Source organism: Mesoplodon bidens, assembly GCF_964165515.1.
Source record: "Mesoplodon bidens genome assembly, chromosome: 15".
Taxonomy (NCBI): Eukaryota; Metazoa; Chordata; class Mammalia; order Artiodactyla; family Ziphiidae; genus Mesoplodon; species Mesoplodon bidens.
In genome coordinates, this window is record NC_138171.1 from 45,742,047 (window position 1) to 45,765,830 (window position 23,784).

Genomic DNA, 23,784 nt, shown 5'->3' on the forward strand with positions numbered 1-23,784 from the left:
TCCATGGTACATTTTGAAAGAATTCTATTCCTTCTTTCTTTCTTCTTTTTTTCTTTTTTTTTTTCTTTTGTGTGGTACGCCGGCCTCTCACTGTTGTGGCCTCTCACTGTTGTGGCCTCTCCCGTTGCGGAGCACAGGCTCCGGACGCGCAGGCTCAGCGGCCATGGCTCACAGGCCCAGCCGCTCCGCGGCACGTGGGATCTTCCCGGACCGGGGCACGAACCCGCGTCCCCTGCATCGGCAGGCAGACTCTCAACCACTGCGCCACCAGGGAAGCCCTATTCCTTCTTTCTTGTGCTGGGGGAGAAAGATACTAAAGCACCAGGGTGAAGTTGGCAGCTCCTGGCGTAGGACAAGTACAAGAAGGGGCAGGTGCCTGTGGGGGGGAGATGGTCTGGCCTGTAGTCACCCAGCCTGGGTATCCCAGGGCAGCCCGCCACCACTGGGAAGGAGCCCCCGGCACCCTCATGTTCTAAAAGAGCCTGTCACCACCCTGCAGTCCCATCCTGGCCAGTTTCTGGTTCTCCTGCTTGGGACATCCTGCCTCAGCCTTCCCAACTCTGCCCAGCACAGCTCAGCCCAGACCCCAGCCCTGATCTCACTACCACTGAGAGGCCTGGCCCTGGAGATAGGGGCCCAACTCTCAGCCTCTTGGGCGACCCCCTCCCCTCCCCCTCCCATTTTCCTGGTGACTTTGAAGCTGCTGCCCTGGGAGGGACACAGGCTGCTGCCACGTTTCCTAGATTTTTTTTGTTTTAAACATTCTATTTATTTATTTTGGTGGCGCAGCATGTGGGATCTTAGTTTCCAGACCAGGGATCGAATCCATGCCCCCTGCATTGGAAGCACGGATTCTTAACCACTGGACTGCCAGGGAAGGCCCCATGTTTCCTAGATTTTAAAATAAACTTTATGTTTTTCCTCCTACATTTTGAAGTTTTGGACTTGGAATAAATCTTACAATTGAAGTGTTCATCCAAGGAGGTAATGTTTCTTTTTTTCTCTAAAAGGCTGTTATTAAATTGATGGATGGTGTGTCTTACAATTGCTGGCATCTTAAAAGTGAGGAAATGCAGCAATTTAACCCTGGGGTGTTTGTGGAATTAAGCTGACTGACGTCTAAAGCTAGAGAACCTTCTATTTCCTTCCAAAAGCAATTACCTCTCTGTCCTAGATATGGTGCCACCTCCAAAGCAAAACTACTGCCCAATTCTGAGAGTGGAGAGAACCGATGAAGCGTTTATAGCTGACAGTGAAGGGAGGTCCCTATAGACACCCTCAAGAATATCTAAATGATACTTCCTAGCTCTGTCCACAAAAAAAGCCTAGAAACAAGGATTGACCCAGTAGCAATGAATATCCCTAGTGGCTAGATTATGGTCTCTAAATACCATTTTCCACTAGAAGGAACCTGGGCTTCTTGGAGAAATAGCTGATTCCATGCCTGGGACAATACACATAAAAGAGGAACCTGGACTACCTTGTCACATCAGAAAGCAAGGCAGCTACCAGAGATTACTATTTTACAACAGGATTTGGGAGGTCCCAATGTCCAAAGAGGGATCAATTTGAGCATCAATAGGATAAAAACCGTAATAGATCGAAACTCTTCAAGCACAGTAGGTTTAAATCCATGAGTTTATGGTAGTCAAAAGCAAACAAATGTTTTAAAGGATGCTAGAGAAACAATTTGCTCTTTTGAAGACTGAAAAATAAAGGGAAAGAATCAAACATTTAGGTTGTCTTTCCTGTTTGAATTGTACCTCAAAGTAACCAAATAATTGAGGGAAATTTTCCCTTTATTGACAAAAAAAGAGTGATAGGATCAGTGTATCACTGTTTCACAACCCCCAATAGAGTAATAGATCTAACCACTAAGTATTGGCTGCCAACATCACAGAGAGCCTGACAACCAGATATTCCATGAGTCCTGAAGGGAATACACAGTGACATCTACACCCTGATGGTTATGTCTTGCCCTAATGGTCAAACCTCAATCTGATCAGGCCTCTAGATCTGGTGAACAATTTACAAGAAATACAGGGGCCTGAAGAACAGGCTAAATGATACCATAGTGATGCAGCCAGTAAAATCCAGACTCAACAGGGCAAAAACCCTGGTTTCTTCAACAGATAATTTATAAGGAAAAAAAGAAGAAAGATGGAAGGGAACCTAGAGATTATGAGAGGCTTAAGAGACATATCAACCTACAAAGGAACTTACTTACAAAACAGAAATAGACTCACAGTCATAGAAAACAAACTTATGGTTACCAAAGTGGAAGGAGGTGGGGGAGGGATAAATTAGGAGTTTGGGATTAAAATATACACACTACTATATATAAAATAGACAACCAACAAGGACCCACTGTGTAGCACAGGGGACTCTACTCAATATTTTGTAATAACCTGTAATGGAAAAGAATCTAAAAAAGGAATATGAATATATAGATATATATATCTGAATCACTTTGCTGCTTACCCTAAACTAACACAACATTGTAAATCAACTATATGTCAATACAATTTTTAAAATAAATAAATAAATAAAATTTTAACATTAAAAAAAAAAATTCTTTTTTGGCTGTGCCACTCGGTTTGTGGGATCCCAGTTCCCCGACCAGGGATCGAACCCAGGTCCTCTGCAGTGGATTGTGGAGTCCTAACCACTGGACTGCCAGGGAATTACCAAAAAAAATTTTTTAAAACGAGGCATAGGGCTTCCCTGGTGGCGCAGTGGTTGAGAGTCCGCCTGCCGATGCAGGGGACACGGGTTCGTGCCCCAGTCCGGGAAGATCCCACATGCCGCGGAGCGGCTGGGCCCGTGAGCCATGGCTGCTGAGCCTGCGCGTCCGGAGCCTGTGCTTCGCAATGGGAGAGACCACAACAATGAGAGGCCCACATACCGCAAAAAAAAAAAAAAAAAAAAAAAAAAAAAACGAGGCATAACAACCAATCACAATGTATGGACCTTACCTGGATGTCAATTCAAGGAACAAACTGTTATAAAAGGGGGAAAAAGATGGTCAGGGAAATAGAAACATGCTGGATATCTAGTAATTTAAGAAATGACTGTTACTTATTTAGCTGGAATAATGATACTCAGATTATGTTTAAGTCCTTATTGTTTAGAGCTACCTACTGAAATATGTAGAGATGAAATACTATCAGACCTGGGATTTGCTGCAACACAGTCTGGGTAGAGGGTGGGTGTGGATGAACGAGCAGGGCCAGCCATGAGCTGATCACCTTTACAATCGGCAGCGGGGACCATGGTGTGCAGGAGTGTGACTCGCCAAGATGGCCCGCGACAGGCAATGACAGCAGGCTGTGAGGGCCGCAGCCAAGGGGCACCTTAGAGGAAAGCAGGTAGGAGTCCACCATGGACCCCACACATGCTCTGGGCCAGGGACGGGGCGCAGCTGTGATGTGGCAATCCCCCTCCCACCCTCCAGCCATGGGAATTAATTATTGTCCCCATTCTACTGATAAGGAAACTGAGGCATAACTCAGTGGTTAAATGTATGGGTGTTGGTCTCCCATGGACCCGTGTTCAAATCATGACTGCCACTCAACTAGTGTGGGTGACAATTTTAACCTCTCTGTACCTCAGTTTCTTCATCTGTAGAGTGGGGGCCTCTTCGGGCTGTTTGAGGTTTAAATGAATGAATATCTGCAACCTGCTTTGCATGGTTCAGTGTCTGGCATTTAATAAATGCTCAAAAAATGGCAGTTATAATTTCCATTATTATTATTATTGTTATCATGACTATTATTATTGGAGAGGTTAAGAAACTAGCTGGTAAGGGGGCAGGGACAGGATTTGACCTCTCATCCCTCTGACTCCCCTAGGCTCTTCTTGTTTGCACCTCCAGGCAGGGCCTAAGCCTGACAGCTGTCCTGATTCAGGGGGACTGAGTGCCAGTCTGCAGGTTCTGGGGCCCCGTGGATCAATGCTATATTCAGGCTTGTGTTCTCTTATTGACTTGACCCAACTGGGCTTATGAATCTGACAAATGCAGAGGAAAGTGCAGCTGTAGCCACCTGTGGAGACTTCCTCAGCCATCACCTCTGACCTCAGGGAGGGGAAAGCTTTCAGCCCCCGAGAGGTGGGGTCCCTCGTGCCTAAACACCGAGCTAAAGGCTTACCAAGCAGCCACCATGTGCGAGGCCCATGCTAAGCACCGTGAAGAAAACACAAAGCACACCTGGGTCTGGAAGCAGGCGAGCCTGGCTTCCAATCCTGCCTACCTCTTCCAGTTGTGTGGCCCTTTCCTGGGCCTCAGTTTCCCTTGAGTATAAAATGGGCAGCCCCCAGACCTCACGGGGTGGCTGGGAGAAGGTGGAATAGGAGACGCTGGTTGATGGTTGAGTCTGAAACCTACGATACAGATCAAGTCCCCGAACCCCTGCTGTCATGAGCCTTGCGCTTCTTACAGACACTCACTTGTCCAGGGTCCGGGAGTCGTTGGTGTACTCAGGGAGGTCATTTAAGTCTCTGGGGGAGGCAGAGATCTGGTGCAGGTTGATGGGCAGTGCCTGGCCGTCCTTGCCCACCACTTCCAGACCTGTGAGCCCCAGGTAATGCAGGTCTCCCCAGGAGGCGGTGAAATTCAACTGGAGGCCTGCAGCAGGAAGAAAAGTGTCCCGTGAACATCAGAGGTTCCAGAGGAGGTGCCCAAGATGGAGAGAGGAAGAGGAGTGATCTTCAGCCTCTGCATTCTACCAACTGGAAAGCTCAGACGTCAATGAAAGGGCCTTCAGAGTGGGCTCTGCACCTTTCCTCTCAGTGGCCCTTGGGCCTGGGTCACTGTTGATGCATAGGAAATGTCTGCAGGATGAGTGCGCCAGTGTGGTTTAAACTTGCAGACAGCCCTGGGTCTTTTCTCCACTTATCAATCACGTTGCCCACCCCGTGCTTAACACCTTAGCGTGGCTTCCCATGCTGCTTGGCCAGCAGGCTTCGTCATCTGGCTTCTGCCTACTTCTCTAACCTCACCTTGCACCCAAAATCCCTTGCTCCACTCAGACTATCTTTCAGTCCCTCATATTTACATTCCCCTCTCCCATCACAGGGCCTTTGCACATGCTGTTCTCTCCCTCCTGACCTCACATGGCCTAGGCTAACTTGTGCTCATCCTTTAGATCCCAGCTACTTCCTCAGGGAAGCCCTCCCAACTTCTTGGACCACGTCAAGCCTCCACTCACAGCCTGCCATGTCACTATGAACTTCCCCTTACATGCTCTGGTCACCAGTGTGATCTTGTGATCGTTTGGTAAATACCCATCTGCCCTGAGGGCAGAAATCCCATCTGTTTTGCTAGCTCATTGTGCCCCCAGAGCTTGGCACAGTACCTACCACACAGTAGGAGCTCAGTACAGATGGAATGATTAAACAAGTAACTAAATAGAGGAGGCTACAGCAGTGAGCCACAGCGTCAGAAATGGACATTTTATGCAAATTGGTCACTATCATAAGGATTCAAGGTAAAGGAAGTGACCCATGGTGACACTCCCATGTTTTTGCCCTTGTTCCACCCCTTCTCCATCAGGGAGCATTTAGGAGTGAACTTCTGGGCAAAACTGCCCAGGTGAGTCATTCATTTGCCCAGAAAGTGCAAAGCAGATGAATCTCTATCCAATATCTGGCTGGAGTTTCTCTTTCCTTAATGGTCTCCCATTACAGCAGGACCAGGATCAAGCCCCATGAACTCTTCTACCCTTGGAGAACTGGGGGCCTACTTTAGCACTCTTTTGGGTGGCTGTGTTCCAAAGAGTCACATTTGTTGCAACTTTCACAGAATGCCAGCACCATAGCACTGGAAGAAGGAAGCCTGGATTCACGTAGCTCAACCCATTTCAGCTCAGGGAGGTTGCAGATGTCCTTGTGGCTGGAAGGGAGGCCAAGCCACGTGACCTCCCTGGAGCGTGGCTTCCTCTCCTACGCCCCTGTCGTTTCCAACATACATTTTGTAACTTGGTCTCAGATCCCTCTGCCCTCCATGGTGCCAAGGTAACTCTGAGCATCTTGGGGGCACATGAAACAGATGTGTGACCAGCGTGGTCCTGGGCACATCATAGCTTCTCACAGCACCAGAAGCCTGAAAAATGGCCACAAATTCCTCCCACCGAGTCCTTGCCTCTTTGCAATGTGGTTTGCCGCTTCTCCCATCCAGAAGTGGAGTCTATTTCTTCACTTCCTGAATCTGGGCCATGTGATTTGCTTCGGCCAATGGGACAGAAGCAAAAGTGAAGCACGCAGAGGCTGTAAAGCGCATGTATACAGGGGTTTGGCCTCTCTTTCCACACCTGGAGTCTTGCCATGTGAAGGAGCCAGGCTAGCCTCCAAATTACAGGCCATGTGGGTGAAGACATCCTAGGTCATTCAGCTGCCAGCCCATCTGCCAGCTAACCAGACACATGAGCAGGGCCAGCAGAGGCCAGCCCGGCTCAGATGCAAAGGAATGCCCAGCCAAGCCACTGAATTATGATAAATCACAATTAATGGTGGTTATATTAAGCTGCTAAATTTGGGGTTGGTTTGTTTCATAGCAGAAGCTAACTGATGCATTCCTTCTCATGATGAGTCTATACTTAATTGTCATCTCCTCAGAGAGGCCCTGCCAGCCACCTGAACTCAAATAGCACTCTCTCCCATCACTCTCAAAACCCTTCCTCTGCTTTATTTTTTGTCACCTGACAAGATGTTCTACATTGATTTGCTTATTTGTTTTCATCAGTCTTTCCCACTAAGACGGAAGCTCCCTGAGGGCAGGGGCTCTGTTAGCTGTGTTCACTGTTGTTATCTCCAGAGCCTAGAATAGTGCCTGAAAACAGATGCTCAATTAAGGCTTTAAAAAAAAAAATGATTGATTGAAGAGTATGTGTTTAGTAGATACGTGTAGGTAAATGAATCAAAATACAATCATTTGAGTTTCACCATCACAGTCAATGGTAAACATATTGCTACTATGGTACCAAGTCCTGTTCTTGGCACTGGAGATTTAGGGGTAAATACATAGCAAAATCTTTCTAGGAGCTTCCACTGCAGTGAAGACAGACAATGAACACACATCAAAAAAATAATCGGATAGTTCCATAGAGTGATGAATACCATGAAAAAAATGAAAGAGATAAGACAGGGACTAACTAAGCAGGAATAGGGCTGGTCACGGAGGGCCTTTCTGAGGAGGTGACATTTGAGCTGAGACCTGGGCGATAAGATGGAGGCCGCCATTCTGTAGCATTTCTGGAAGAACATTCTAGGCTGAGAGGGCAGGAAGGGCAAAGGCCCTGGGATGGGAACATATTTGATCTGTGGTTGGAACCAAGTGACTGAGGTAGAAGGTGGAGGAAAATGAGATCAGAAGGTTAGGTGGAGGCTAGATCATGTCATGAAGTCTGGATTTTCTTCTCTGCAGCAGGCAGCTAGGGAGGCTTAGATGTGGAAGCCGAGAAGTGACATGATCGGACCCGTGTCTTGGAAAGCACACTGGGGTTGGACTCCATAGGGAGGTCAGGGAGGAGGCTGTTGTGATACCTGTAGCCTGGACAAAGGCGGTAGTGGTGAAAACGGGGGCAAAGTGGACAGATTCAGGATCTGTTTTGGAGACAGCATTGACAGGGCTCTCAATGGCCTGTATGGAATTGATGAACAGAGAAAATGTTTCTGACCCAAGGGACAGAGTAGCTGTGGGTACCATTCCTGAGATGGAGAAGGCCTGGAGGTGGAGGAGGGAGTGGATTTAGATCAGGGGGATCCCTGTGAGGGAGAAATGCCACCTCCCCCTCGAAACAAGAGGCAGCACCCCAGACTCTCCCAAGCCTGCCACCCCTTTGTTTGCCTGGCAAGATGCACCGGGATGCCATCTAATCTAGGGCTGCTCTGAAAGTGATTACTCTCCTTTTTGAGCTATTATCTGTGTTCCATATTCATTTTCCTCTGGTGTATCAATTAGTATTTATATAAATGGAAATTAATTTTGTTATTTCTCTCCCATGTTTCAACTCTCTCAGCTCCTTTCCTATTCATCACCGCTGATATTTGCAAAACTTCCAAAATTAGTGTCATCTGCAAATTAGCAAGTCATATATCCCCGTTCAAAACGTTAATAGGATTGGCCGTATTTACCAACCCCAACGCATCCCCCCTGGGTCACTTTATCAAAGCTCTCTTCATTTGCACAGGCTGGGAAAGTAGGGTTAGGATTTGGGATACAATGAGGAAAAAGCCAAAGGTTCAGAGAAGAGAGATTCGGAAATCACAGGCCTCAAAACGGGCAGAGGGGGTCCTTGATCAGGAGGTTCTTCTGCCTTCCTGCTGAGTAGATTACACTTTCCTTGCAGCAAAAAGGTCTGGGAGCGCTACTCCAGGGCAAGACTCCCAAAGGCACTGAAATAACATTTCCTAGGAAGGTCAGAAGCCGGTTCAGTGGGACAGACATTTACAGACAGCATCTTTGGGGAAATCATCAGAGGAAGAGGACAGTGGCTGCTTCTGGCCTTCCTCCCTCCCTCCCTTCCTTCCTTCCTTCCTTCCTCCCTCCCTCCTGCCCTCCCTCTTTTTCTTTCTTTCTTTCTTCCTTCTTTCCTTCCCTCCCTCCTCCTTCCCTCCCTCCGTCCCTCCCTTCCTTCCTCTGGTTATGGCACTCTAACCTCCTCTGAAGCACTGTATGGGAGGCTGACTCCTCATCCTTGGCTCCAAAGATGGGCTTCTGACCCAGGCCGGGCCAATCCGTGTTTTCCATCACACACCCCTCCCTCCCCGCCAAGGTGAGCCACGGTGATTATTAGTTAAGGATGGGCACGTGACCTGAGCCAGGTGAGGAGACAATTCTGGGACAACTGTTGGACTTAATTGGGAAACAGAAGTTCTTTTACCTGGGATTACCAGGTACAGCTTCTAGGGGCTCCCATGTGGATAGAGTCTGAATGGGAGACGGACAAGAGAGTGAGAAATAGGGCAGAGAGATGCAGGGAGATGCCAAGGCTTGACGACGTCATTTGCACACCTGGATCCAGCAGTACGGGGAAACTAGCAACGCCTGATCTTTTTAGTTGCATAAGCTAAGAAATGCTCTTTTTTGCTTAACTCAACTGGAATTCAAGTTCCATTGTTCCCCCCTGACCCCGCCCCTCAGGATCCTGACCAACCTAGGGGAGTCCAGACTAAACAAGAAATGATTGCTGTCTTCTAGGACCTTACAGCTCTGTGGGGATGCTGACTCTTCCCAAAGACCTCTGAGGTGAAGCAGCCTCTCAGGGAGTGTGTTGAGTGGTGAGGACCTGCGCTTTGAATTCAGATATGCTTGGTCCCGTTCTTGGCCTTGTACTAGCTGTGTGACTTTGGGTGGCTTTCTCAATTTCTCAGAGCCTCAGTTTCCTAATCTAATCTGAAAAATGGGGAGAATAAGGGCTGTGGAGATAAGGGAGGGAAAGCCCCAGCACACTGCCTGAATGGGATACGCAACCAAGCCTCAAACCAGGCTCTTGACTACATTAGGTTGGCTTTTAAATTACTCGGTTGTCCCAAAGTCCAAAGTAATTGAGAGAGAGTTCTGGAAAGTAAGGGGCTGTGAGGATTCAAAGGAAGACTTCGTCTTTTCTAAGAGGTCATTTGTCCTTGTGGAGTGAGAGAGGGAGAGCTGAATTCTCAGTGGGCACCGTGGGGAAGGCTTCTGGGGATGGGATTACAGCAAGGCCTTAGGAAGGCGGAGTGGAGGACAGTGCGGGGCGCCACCCAGACCCCACCTCCCATCCCCAGGGCTGAAGGGCTCGTTCCTCCAGTGGCTGGGAGTGCTGACAGCTGACAGCCCACAGCTGAGTCCCCTCACTTGTGACTAATCCTGGCTTTGCCCCTCGCCAGCCCATATCCAGTGACATGTTAACACAGGCATGTAAAGGCCCAGCCCCCTTACTCAACTCAGGGACAACTTCCAGGGGACTTTGCAGCTCCCTGTGGAGCTGGCAGAGGCCTTGGTGTGACTGCCCCGCGGCCCAGTTCTCCCTTTGCCCAGCCCTGCTTCCTGCCCTCCCCCAAAAGCATGCCCCCAGGAAACTCCATCTCAGAGGCTGCTTCTTGGGAACCCGATCGACAGTCGACATCCTTTCAATGGGCAGGGATGGAGAGCAGGGAACAGAAGCCTGCAGGGGGAGGTGGGGGCGGGGAGGAGGCTAAACTCTGACACATTCTGGCTCCGGCTTCGTTCTGGAGACGATGGTGGGGAGGTGGGGAGGGGGCGTGACAATGGCACGTCTCTTCTTTTCAGAAGATAACTGGAGGCAGATGACAGGCACAAGGGGGCAAGAAAGAGCAGGAGGGGGACTTCCCTGGTGGCGCAGTGGTTAAGAATCCGCCTGCCAATGCAGGGGACACGGGTTCGCGCCCTGGTCTGGGAAGATACCACATGCCGCGGAGCAGCTAAGCCCGTCGTGCGCCATTACTACTGAGCCTGCGCTCTAGAGCCCCCGAGCCACAACTACTGAGCCTGTGCTCTAGAGCCCGCGAGCCACAAATACTGAGCCCGCGTGCCTAGAGCCCGTGCTCCGCAACAAGAGAAGCCACCGCAGTGAGAAGCCCGCGCACTGCAATGAAGAGTAGCCCTCGCTCGTCACAACTAGAGAAAAGCCCGCGCGCAGCAAAGAAGACCCAACGCAGCCAAAAATAAAAAAAATTTTTTTTAAAAAAGAAAGAGCAGGAGGGGAGGCCGCAGCGAGCAAGCTCCCAGAGCCTGTGAACAGGGAACCGGTGGGAGAGATCACAGCGCAACGCTGGGCCTGAGGATTCCCTGGGATGCAGGCGGAGGTGCTGGTGGGAAGTACGCGGAGTAAGAGAGGAACTGGCTGGAATGGCACACAGGCAGAGGAGACAGAAGAACAGACACAGCGAAACCCAGACGGGATCTGCTCAGAGGCCACCACCAGCAGCCGGCTGGCCGAACACACGTGTTTTGTTTGGCTCATAGGGTGTTTTAAAATACTGTAAGATTAGTCACCAACATTGAAAAATCTGGAGATTTCATGTAAAAATCCAGATTTCTGACTTCTCAGAAGACCTGGCACCTGCGCCAGTACTCCTGCTGCCCCACCCCACCTAGAGCCAGGAGGATGCAGACTTTCTCTGCTCCAGCACCTGCTCTGTGGTCCAGTTTGAAGGGGCAACTCAAACCCCTAACTGACAGATGCCCAAGTCTCTCTGGCTCTTATGTTGTCTTGCTCTATAACTTCTGGGCTCCAACTCCTGCCTCCCGGGTCAGGGCTGCAGCTAACACGTAAGACGTCTGCGTGTGAAATGCAGAAGTGCCCCTCTGGGAGGGCACACTGCCAGGAGGACCCCTCCTCTGAAGGTATGCAGCCCTGCCCGGGCCAGTGTTGCCAATGCAGGCTGGTTTCAGCCCTGACTTATCCCGGGGCCTGGTGTCTCTGTGCCAAGGTACAACCTGCCCAACTGTCCCAGGAAACCCCGTCCCAAGTGGCCATGACTCCCTCCCCACCCCTGACCCGTGAAGGTCCTCCTTCCCCTGACATTGCCCCCAGAGAAGGTACTCACAGATGCCCTGGTAGACGCCCGGCTCTGGCGTGGTGACTTCAGGGACAGGGGGGCTGGCGGGCAGCTCTGGTTCAGGCGTCTGCACACAGGTCGGAGAGAAGCAGAGGGAACGGGGGTGATTTTAGTGATACCCACGCAGCTCACTGGACATCTTCCCAGCTAGATGCCCACTCTGTGCCCCAGGTAAGTCCCAGTGTCTTTTCTTGTGTTTTCTGCCCTGGTGGGAGCTCCATGACTGGTAATACGGGCGGGCCCAGAAACCCTGAGTGCATCTGAGTCCTTGCCGGAAGTTCTTACTGGTAGGGGAGGAGTTTGACACTAACCAGCTCAGGTGATTAGATTTTCTGGTACAGGGAAGGGCCCTATCTAGTTTATCTAGTGAACCAGAGGAAGCGGGGAGGGAGAGAGATCTGGAGGGAGGGATGGAGGGAAGGAGAAGAAAGAATTCAAACGTAGAGAGTGGTTCTCAATCCTGGGGCCTCTGCATCTGCATTTTTAAAACCTCCTCTGTGATTCCCATGGGCAGGCAGATAAAGAACCCTTGGTCTACAGACACGGTGGGCTGCCACATCCTGCTTCTTGGGTCTCTATGTAAACTCTTTTCATTAGATCTCTGCACCATAAGTCAGGGTAGAAGTGCCTGTACTACGTCACAGACAGGAAAGCTGAGATGCAAAAAGAGGTGAAGTCGCTTGTCTGGATCTTAGAGTTTTTAGTGGGGATGGTGTTTCGGTACCAATGACACCCTGATGACCCCTCAGTCCAGTCCCTAGGGACAGCCTCTCCAGGCCCCTGCCCGGCTATGGGGAGGAGGGAGAGGAAGGTTGTCTGCCAGAAGTTAACCCCTGATGCTGAGTGGCCTCCCGGAAAGCTGCTGCCCTGGAACCCACATGCCTTCTCCTGCTTTCCCTGGCACCCTGCCCTCCCTGAGCCTCCTGCCACGCCCCCTGGTGGATGCACCCGACCCGGGACACCTAGGTGGGCGTGGGGCAGCTCCAGCCCAGCCACCTGCTAGGGGTGTGACACTGACATGACCTCCCTGAGGTCCTATCTTTAAGGCAGAGAGAGTGATCCCTCCCTGCCCCTCCCAGGACTAGATCCTATCAGAGCTCCTGAGCAGGGACTTTGCCATTTGGAAAATGTTGGGGGAATGAAAGGCCTCAAGGCCATCTCCCAGCTGGAGGCCTGCGCAGCAAAGCCAGACCACGGACATGTTTTGTGGCCCGCAGAAGGGTTGAAAACATCATGGATTAGTTGCCAACATTTCTTAATGGGGAGATTTTTACATAACAATCCAGATTTCTGGTTTTCTTTGAAAAAATCAGGACAACCATCAACAATGAGCTAGCTTGTCTGAGTGGGCGGGGCAGGGGCATGTCACTGTACCGCCTTGGTCATGACCTTCTTGTGTCCGAACCTTTTGTCCGTGGTTCCTGGTTCTTTCCACTCTTCCCCCCACCCTCTTTAACCATCTCCTCTTTCTCCTATGGCCTCAAGAACATCCCCGGAGACCCTGGTGTCTCTTCACCTTGATTACTCGTCTTTGACTTGGGCTGACCCTTGCCCTGAAGGTCATCTTTCATTTTTGATAATTTGTCCATTAAAAGCACAGACTCTGGGGCTTCCCTGGTGGCGCAGTGGTAGAGAGTCCACCTGCCAATGCAGGGGACACGGGTTCGTGCCCCGGTCCGGGAGGATCCCACATGCCGCGGAGCGACTGGGCCCATTAGCCATGGTCGCTGAGCCTGCGCGTCTGGAGCCTGTGCTCCGCAATGGGAGAGGCCGCAAGAGTGAGAGAGGCCTGCGTACCGCAAAAAATAAATAAATAAATAAATAAGCACAGACTTTGGAGTCCTGCATTCAAGTTCTAGCCTTGTTATTCTCCCAAGATGTGCCCTTGGGTAAGGCCCTTAGCCTGTCTGAGCCTTGGTTTCCTAAACGGGGATATTAATCATCTCTACTCCAAGGGCTGTCAGGAGGGTTAAACACCATAACAAGGTGCTCCACAACTGGATCACGGTATGTGCCCAATAAGTGATTGCCAGGATCATCATTCTTTTAATTCTCAAGTCGCCTATTAAAAGCATTTCTAGCCCTTCCATCAAAAACAACAGTGAGTGATCAAAATGTAACCCAAAGTAAAAATTCCCCTGAGACTGTCAACCTCTAAATTAGAGAAATGACACAGAACTGATTTCCCTTGGCTTTGATTAAAATTTGAATACTTCCTTCACTTTGGTTTAAAAAAAATAAAAAATAATTAGAGAATGAAATATGACCTACAGAACAAAAATGAAGCAGAAAAATGGGAAATGTCAAAACGGGAGCACCAGCAGCTTAAACGAGATCCATCTTCATTCCTCCTGGTATACTCTGAGTCAGGAGAAGAAGTCTCTCTGGGGCGCCCACCCGCCTCCAGTCCTACCTGGTCATCAGCCCAGGAGCCAGCCTGGGTGTAGGGCCTCTCCTCCCCCCAGCCGTCGGCCGTGCTGGGCCTCCAGTCCTACCCGGTCATCAGCCCAGGAGCCAGCCTGGGTGTAGGGCCTCTCCTCCCCGCAGCCGTCGGCCGTGCTGGGCCTCCTCAGCGCCTCCTCGCACCGCAGGCTGCACAGGCTCTCCACGTCCAAGTCAAACGTCTCATCAGAACAGAAGATGGCCTCAAGAATGTCATCATCGGTTGTGAATAAGATCGTGTCTCCAAAGTGCTCTGGAGCTGACGGGGTACCAGGAAGACAGAAGAGTCAGCTCACCCCGTGTCCCAGTGATGTGCAGACCAGGAACCTAAACCCACCAATCTTTGGGCTAGAAAGTCCCAAACCACTAACAGGTCTTGATTTGTGTAACTGAGCCTTATTCTTCTTTACGTATTTGCAAATGGAATTCACAGACCATAAGAACCACATAGATTTAATGAAGGCACCCAATCTAATGAGAATCACTGTGGTCTGTCATGAAATAAGGGATGTTTCTTAGGCCCGGGTGAGGCACGGTAGCTGATGCTGTTGGTGCCCCATCCAGATCCTTTGCCAATCCTTATAGGGGGTCTTCCTGGAAGGGTGTGGGAGTTATGTCCCAACCAGGGGAGTCCAAGGGTTCCAAAGCCCTGCTGCTTTGCCTTAAGGCAGGACAGACCCTGCAATTTACACTCCAGAGCTCCCCTTGGGATCAGGCTGAGGCTGGGCTTCCCCTGAAACGATATCCTTGCTTAGCTTCTTCCCCCCACCCTTCCATATCCTACACCCCTCCCTGCCCTACAGGGTCTCCTGAGAGCACTCCCTCCATAACTCACTTGCACTCATCAGGCTCAGGCCCTAGGAAGCTAAGTAAGGCTGGTACCCAGGGGAGGCGTTTCAATGAGGTCAGCTCTTTCACACCCAGCAGCAAAAGGGGAGGAGCGGGCCAGCTCTTGGAAAAGGAGAGAGACCTGTCCGTCACTGGCTAGCCACTAAGGTTAGTTTTTCTTCAGAGCCTCAGCCAGTAGCAGGTAGGGGTTTTGAGAGCATTCTTACAGACATTCTGTACCTCCCGTCAGGGTTCCCGAGGCTTTGGCGATTTCTCCCTTAAAGATGCACTGCGTATCTAACAGCATCGTGATGTCCTTCACACCCCGGAAGGAATGTATCCGCGATTTATTGTAATTCCAGATCCTGATCAGGGCGACTTGGCAAGGCTGCACGAAGTCGATGGAGATGGAGTGGGACTTGCCCGGCGTGAAGGGGGCCAGCCAGACATGCATGTCGTCCTGGGTCCTATTCACCCCATCGATAAGGTTGGTGACCACACGGGGGTCTTTCCCATAGGCCGGTAAGATATTGATGTCCGGGGGGTCGGCTTGAATGTTCACAATTTGCACCGGCTCTCCCTTGGAACTGAATATTTCTATCCCGTTAAGGCCAACGTAGTGCCTGTCCCCCCACGTGGACTTGATGTCGACGACCAAGTGCTGTCCGTAAGGCAAGACGGGGATTTTAAAGTCACCCCCGTCATCTATCTCTAGGGAGCCGTGGTCCTGTCCTTTCATGGGCTCCGGCTTCTCCTCCTTCCAGGGGTGCGGCTGGTCGCTGTGCCGGCTGCTCTTCTGCTGCTGCAGGAACTCATCCAGGATGTCGCCTTGGAACTCCACGTTGGAGATGCGTCCCTGGTGGGAGTGGTCAAAGACGGTGAGGGAGTTCCACGATTCACGTAAGGTGTGTTCCTGCTTGCTGTGCCACTGGGGCCGCAGTGGCGTCCGGGTGGACCAGGCATCTTCTGGAAGGAAGGACACAGGAGAGGCGAAGCCCCATTAGTGGCGTGTGTGGAAGTGGGGACCCTTAGAGATCGTTTCACCCAGTGGCTCTCAGCTGGGTGGGGGTCACCCTCGGGGGAAATTCTAGAAACCAGTGGGTGGTTCGATGCTCTTGGCTATCTCAGTGCCTATTGGCCCTGCTGGCACTTGAAGGGTGGGACCAGGGATGTGACTCTCCCTCACTGCCAGGGATGGTTCCAGGCACAGAGTACACTCTCCTGTCTCAGGCGCCATTCAGGTCGGTAAAAAAATTGTTTATGGTCACCCGAGTCTGGAACCTAGTTGTTTTACAAAGAGCACAGTGTTTCTCGGTGTACTTTGAATTCTCTAAGAATGCGACTACCATGCAAATCAAGGGAACACTCTCTGCTTGTGTGAGAACCTTTTCAGAAACTCACACGACCCAGGGCGATGCTGCTGCCTGCGGAGTCTGAGTCAGCAACCCCAGGGTCTGCTCTGAAGACTGTCACAGCCACGTGACTCTAACGGGGTGTTTCAAAGACTGCCTAATAGCAGGCGGAAGGCTTGTGAAAGAATGTTACATGGAAAAACAAAGAGCCAGGGGGCTTCCCTGGTGGCGCAGTGGTTGAGGGTCCGCCTGCTGATGCAGGGGACACGGGTTCGTGCCCCGGTCCGGGAGGATCCCACATGCTGTGGAGCGGCTGGGCCCGTGAGCCATGGCCGCTGAGCCTGTGCGTCCGGAGCCTGTGCTCCGCAACGGGAGAGGCCACGACAGTGAGAGGCCCGCGTACCGCAAAAAAAAAAAAAAAAAAAAAAAAAGAGCCAGATCGGCCATTTTAGATGAGGCCTCTCCTAGTGTGGGCAGCATGTCCCGACGTGTTAATATCAGCGTTTCTGCGTGGTGAGTAGGAAAGACTTGTACTTTCTTCTCTGACACCGTATCTTCTAAGTTCCCTACGTGTAATTTTTATAATCAGGGACAAATTCTATTAAAAAACCAAACAACCCAGGTATATTACAAGGTAAGGAATTTACTTCTACTCGTGCTTAAACTGGCTCCAAGAGCCGAAGCTGCGTCTGGGGCATGCGGAGAACACGGGCCTGGCCCTCAGAGGCATGGCTCTGAGGGCCCTGCTCTCCTGCTTGTAGAATATTAAAGCCCTGGTGTGTGCATCTAAGCAGCAGCCGGTCCTCACGGCCACGCCGTGGCTAACTGCCATCTAAGGGTGTCATTCTGGAAAAACAGCAGCTGATGACACTGACATTCTGTTTTTCCTTCTTTCATATCATGCTGCGCCCTGCACTCCATTTTCTGCCTGTCTCCTCGGGGGCCTGGCCCCATCAATTATCTCCTCTCTCCAGAATCTTCAATCACTCCTTCCCCACTGGCATCTTCCCCTCTCTCTGTCTGCAGACATGCATAAATCTCTCCTACCTGAAAGAGAAAGGAACCTGACCTGATCTTGGGGCTCCCTCCCACCACCGTCCTATTTTCTCCCTCCTTTCACCGAAGACACTACATCCTCATCACCACTGCCCTCTCTCACCACCATCACCCTCTCTCGACCCCCTGAAACTTGGCTCCTGTGGGCAGAGTTGCTGTTTTGCCCACCCAGACTCCACTTCTCCTTCTCCTAGGAACAAAATTCTGACTCTCCCCACCTTCAGTCCATGCAGATTAGGCAAAACATGGACAGCATCCTTCCAAGCTGGGCTCGTGAAAGGAAGTACGGGGAGAGAGAGGGGCTCTCTTTAAATTGGCACCGCTGAGCTGGTAGGACGGAGGGGTGGAGTTGTTGGTGGCCATTTGCTACACTCTGTGTGTGGGGAGCCTGGCTGAGAATGAAGCCAACCTGGGGAACGTGAGCTGAGAGATGCAGAGTCCTGATGACAATCATTTGAGCCCCTGGATCCAGCTGCACCTGAAGTCAATCCCTTTGTGGTTTTCTGTTCCTGGCATCCGTAAGAGTCCTATAATTCCCACAACCCTCCACTGAAGTGACTTTCTCCAAGTACACAATGACTCCAAGTACACAACCTTTTCTCAGTTCTCCTTCCCTGCTCGACATCCCAGGCAAAGCTCCTCCACTCAGCAGTGCCCCCCTCCACCAGCTTAGGAGACATCATCCCTTCCTGGTTCTCCACTTCCCCGGCCAACAGCTCCTCTCTTCGTGTCATGGCGCCCTCCCCTCCTCCCTGCACGCTAAGTCTGGTTGTGCCCAAAGCCCTTAGCTCCATGCAGTCCTCTCCCAACCCTGCCCTCATCCAGCTCCTGGCTCCCATGCGGGCCCTGCTCACTGACATCAGCCAAGTTCTGGCCTCTCTTCCTGGGGTACCATCTTCCAATTCCAAAGACCCCTTGGACGGTCCAGACGTGTCCACTCTGTCACTTCAAACTCCGGGTACCTAAAATGGAGTTTGTCATCAACCCCTCTAATTGGCATTATCTCTACTACATTGAGAATAAAGAAACTCTAACTCCTCACCGTGCCCCTAGGGCCCTGAGTGTGGACCCCCAACTCCCGGCTGACTTCTCCAGCCTAGCCTCACACCCTTCTCTCCACGAGCATCCCACTCCAGCCATGCCAGCCTTTCATTCCATGGACACAAGTCTCTCCTTGCCTCAGAGTCTTTGCCCTTACTGTGCCCTCTGCCAGGAACGCTCCTCCCCCAGAGCCCCACTTTGCTGGCTCTTCTTGACACCCTCCTTCTTGGAGAGGCCTTTTCTGCCCTGTTCCCTGCTGCATCCCAGGGCCTGGCACAGAACCTGGTGCCTGGAAGTGCTCAATAAATGTGTGCCAGTAAAGGGACGGGTGGTTGGCGCCACCATCACGTACCCCCTGTGCTCAGGGCTGGATGCTGAGGGACTCCCCCTCCACCGGTCAGTTCTCCTGCACCTCCTGTCCTCTCCCCTCCTCAGCTGTCATTAACAAGACCCCAGGAGTTCCTTCCATCCTTTCTTCCAGGCATGAGGCTTAACATCTGGCAGAAGGAATTTCCCATGTGGATCGTCATGACCTCAGTTTACTGTGATTTGATTTCCACTGACTGAAATGAATGGGCTGGGTTGGTCTGCAAGGGCAACCGAGGAGAAAGCGCCAAAAGTCACGTGTCAGGGGACTCAGCCTGCCTTTTTCTGCCAGGGTGTGCAAGAAAGGCAGGACTTGGCTTTCATCCTGTATCTGCTTTCTGACCTATTCTCCCTGAGATGTACGTACGTCCTGGGTTTTAAAAGCAGAGAGGTATAGACTTTGTCTTGGACCTCTCAGGTGAAACAGCAGGCTGGGGCCCACGTTTCCCTCTGTCACACATGACTCATTAGACTTTGGGAGTTGGGCAACTGCTGGGATTGGTGCTTTGTCCTGTCTGTCAACATTCCTGCCAACAAATCTGAACTGACAACAGAAAGCTACGGCTTTAATCTGTAGTCCACACGGTCTGGGAGGGACCAGTATGAGATGATGGGATTAAAGGTTCAAAACTACTCTTTGGTGGAGATTAATATGAACTGCAAAGTTCTGAACTTCAGTTTATAAAAATCACTGGCACCACTATGAGGTAGGCATTAATTGCTATTAAAATGGGAGTGAAAAAGCATGTAGTGAGATGCAACAAAACCACGTTTATTCGAGGTGAACAGCCAATTAGCCATAGCTGATTGGACTAGGAGTGGACACCTGACCCATGCCAGCCAATCAGCTTCTGCCCTGAGACTCTGGAATTGTATTCTGGAGCTAGAGCTGGGAAATTGTCACTTTTGGACTGCGAAGCCATTTCCTGCCATGTGCACAGAGGAGGGGTGAGGAAGAGTGGACCTGCAAAGAAGCAGAGGCAGGGCCCAGCAGCCCTGGAGAGTCAGGGAGAAGCTTCCTCGGTGCCTACTGGCTTTCTGGTTCCTCCTTCAAATCCCATGTGATGCTTCCTGTCTTTGGGGGTCCAGGAGCTTCTCAAATAACACCCCATTTTACTGCTCAAACTGGGCCGATGAGATTTCATTCACCTGTAGCTAACTGACCCCTGATAAAGACACTTCCAAAATGCAGATGTCATTACAATGAGATACTTTGTTTAACAAAAGGATTTCCAGGCTCTCTATTATGGTGACAGCACGATTCCAGTCCCAGGGAGGATCGTTGGCATTCATTCTACAAGCACTGTTGGAGGGCTTGGCCCCCACCTTTCCTGAAGGGCATGGCTATGGGATTTGGCTCTATGTAATGGGTAATTTAAAATTTCTAAGCAACTTTCCTTTTTAGCACGACCAGCTTAACAAGCATGAAATCTCAGGGGCTCAGTTCTTAATGTGTGTTGAGCCAAGCAGTGAAATGCCTGGAAGGAAATTAAAGTGAGACAAAGTCTTCTGAACATGGACAAGTTAGAAAAATGCCCATCACCTCATAACTCCCAGAGGTTCTTTGGGTCTGTTTACCAGGAAGGTTTGGAATTGCCTAGCTCTTCTGGGGCAGGTGGCTGATGACAGCTGGGGAAACAGGACACTGTAGGGTAGTAGTTCGAAGCATGGATGCTGGAGCAGGACTGCCTGGGTTCAAATTCTGCTCTAACACTTATTGGCTGTGTGACCCGAGGAAAGTTACTTAAACCTCACATTTTCTTTTCTTTTCTTTTCTCTTTTTTAATCATATAACTTTCAGGTGTACAGCACTGTGGTTCAACATCTGTATACACTACAAAGTGATCACCAACATAAATCTAGCTCCCATCCATCACCATACAATTGACCTCCTTCATCCATTTCACCCACACCCCAACTGCCTTCTCCTCTGGTAGCCACTAATCTGCTCTCCATATCTATAAATTTGTCTTTGTTTTATTTTGTTTGTTTTGTTTATTAGATTCCACATATTAGTGAAGTCATCGGTATTTGTCTTTCTCTGTCTGACTTATTTTACTTAGCATAATACCCTCAAGGTCCACCCATGTTGTTGCCAATGGCAGGATTTCATTCTTTTTTATGGCTGAGAAGTATTACATTGTACATACATTATTCCATGTACATATATACTATATATATGTATATATATATATATATATATATATATATATATATATATATATATATATACACCACATCTTCTTTATTCATCAGTGGACACTTAGGTTTTTTCCATATCTTGTCTCTTGTAAATAATGCTGCAATGAACATGGGGGTGCATATATCTTTTCAAATTAGTGTTTTAATGTTCTTCAGATAAATACCCGTAAGTGGTATAGCTGGGTCATATAGCAGTCCTATTCTTAATATTTTGAGGAATCTCCATACTGTTTTCCATAGTGGCTGCACCAATTTACAATCTTGCCAACAGTGTACAAGAATTCCCTTTTCTCCACATCCTCTCCAACATTTATTATTTCTTGTCTTCTTGATAGTAGCCATTCTAACAGGTGTGATGGGACATTGCCTTGTGGTTTTGATTTGCATCTCCCTGATAATTAGTGATATTGAACATCTTTTCTTGTGCTTGTTGGCCATCTGTATGTCTTCTTTGGAAAAATGTCTATTCAGACCCTCTTCCCACTTTTAAATCTGTTTGTATCCTGTTGTTGAGTTGTATGAGTTCTTTATATATTTTGGATATTAACCCCTTAAAAGATATATGATTTGCGAATATCTTCTCCCATTCGGTAGGTTGCCTTTTCATTTTGAGGATGGTTTCCTTTACTGTACATAACCTTTTCTGTTTGATGTAGTCCCATTTATTTATTTATGCTTTTGTTTCTCTTGCCTTTGGAGTCAGATCCACAAAAACATTTATAAGGCTGATGTCAATAAGGTTACTGTCTATGTTTTCTTCTAGGAATTTTATGGTTTCAGGTCTTATATTCCAGTCTTTAATCCATTTTGAGTTAATTTTTGTGTACGGTGTAAGATAGTGGTCTAGTTCCATCCTTTGCATTTGGCTGTCCAGTTTTCCCAACACAATTTATTGAAGAGATTGTCCTTTCTCCATTCTATGTCTTTGCTCCTTTGTCACTGATTAATAGTCCATATGTGCATCGGTTTATTTCTGGGCTCTCAATTCTATTCCATTGATCTGTGTGTCTCTTTTTGTGCCAGTATCATACTGTTTTGATCACTATAGCTATGTAGTGTAATTTAAAATCAAGGAGCATGATACCTCCAGCTTTGTTCTTCTTTCTCAAGATGCTTTTGGCTATTTGGAATCTTTTGTGGTTCTATATACATTTTAGAATTATTTGTTCTAGTTCTGTGAAATACACCACTGGAATTTTGATAAGGATTGCATTATATCTATAGATTGCTTTAGTAGTATGGCATGGACATTTTAATAATATTAATTCTTCCAATCCATAAGCAAAGAATATCTTTCATTTTGTGTGTGTGTGTCTTCTTTAATTTCTTTCATCAGTATCTTATAGCTTTCAGTGTACAAGTCTTTAACCTCCTTGATTAAATTTATTCCTAAGTATTGTTTCTTTTTGATGCAATTGTAAATGGAATTGTTTTCTTTACTTCTCTTTCTGACAGTTCATTATTAGTGTATAGAAATGCCACATATTTCTGTATATTGATTTTGTATGCTGCAGTTTTACTGAATTCATTTATTAGTTATAACAGTTTTTTGATGGAGTCTTTACGGTTTTCTATATATAGTATCATGTCATCTGCAAATAGCGAGTTTTATTTCTTCCGTTCTGATTTGGACGATTTTTATTTCTTTTTCTTGCCTAATTGCTGTGGCTAGGACTTCCAATGTTGAATGAAAGTGGTGAGAGTGTGCATCCTTGTCTTGTTCCTGATCTCTTAAAGGAAACACTTTCAGCTTTTCACCATTGAGTATGATGTTAGCTGTGAGTTTGTCACATATGCTCTTTATTATGTTGAGGTATGTTCCCTCTATACCAACGATGTTGAGAATTTTTATCATAAGTAAATGTCGAATTTTGTCAAAACCATTTTTTAAATCTATTGAGATAATCATATGATTTGTATTCTTCATTTTGTTGTATCATGTTGATTGATTTGTGGATATTGAACCACCTTTGCATCCCTGGGATAAATCCCACTTATTCATGGTGTATGAGACTTTTAATGTATTGTTGGATTACGTTCGCTCATATTTTGTTGAGAATTTCTGCATGTATGTTCATCAGTGATACTGGTCTGTAATTTTTTTTTTTTTTTTGGTGATGTCCTTGTCCAGTTTTGGTATCAAGGTAATGCTGGCTTCATAAAATGTGTTTGGAAGATTTCCCTCTTCAATTTTCTGGAAGCGTTTGAAAAGACTAGGTATTAAATCTTCTTTGAGTGTTTTGTAGAATTCACCAGTGAAGCCGTCTGGTCCTGGGCTTTTGTTTGTTGGAAGATTTTTGATTACTGTTTCAATCTCCTTACTAGTAATTGGTCTATTTAAATTTTCTATTTCTTCATGATTCAATCTTAGAAGATTGTTTGTTTCTAGGAATTTATCCATTTCTTCTAGGTTGCCCAATTTACTGGCATATAATTGTTCGTAGTAGTCTCTTATGATCCTTTGTATTTGTGTGGTATTAGTTGTAACTTCTCTTTCATTTCTGATTTTATTTATTTGAGCCCTCTCTCTTTTCCTCTTGGTTAGTCTAGCTAAAGGTTTGTCAACTACATTTATCTTTTCAAAGAATCAGCTCCTAGTTTCACTGATTTTTTTCTATTTTATTTTAGTCTCTACTTCATTTATTTCTGCTCTGATCTTTATTATTTCCTTCATCTACTAATTCTGGGCTTTATTTGTTCTTTTTTTTTCTAGTTCCTTTAGGTGTTAAGTTAGATTGTTTATTGGGAATTTTTCTTATTTCTTGAGGAGGGTCTGTATTGCTATGAACTTCCCTCCCAGAACCACTTTTGCTGTATCCCACAGATTTTGGTATGTTGTATTTCTGTTTTCATTTGTCTCCAGGTATTTTTTGTTTCTCCTTGATTTCTTCAATGCTGCCCCACCCCCAGTTGTTTTGTAGCATGTTGTTTAATCTTC

The 23,784-nt window shown here is 48.3% G+C and overlaps 1 protein-coding gene across 3 annotated transcripts in view; it reads right to left on the bottom strand.

The window, feature by feature from the left end:
• The window catches only part of KATNIP (katanin interacting protein), a 195,069-nt gene that overhangs the window by 13,622 nt on the left and 157,663 nt on the right, over positions 1-23,784 (bottom strand). For all 3 annotated transcript variants that reach the window (XM_081256320.1, XM_081256319.1, XM_081256321.1), the window contains 4 exons: positions 15,070-15,795; positions 14,055-14,260; positions 11,548-11,626; positions 4,447-4,624 (listed from right to left, as the gene is read on the bottom strand). In XM_081256320.1, the coding sequence (XP_081112446.1) occupies positions 4,447-4,624; positions 11,548-11,626; positions 14,055-14,260; positions 15,070-15,795 (1,189 nt within the window). The remainder of the gene's footprint in view (positions 1-4,446; positions 4,625-11,547; positions 11,627-14,054; positions 14,261-15,069; positions 15,796-23,784) is intronic.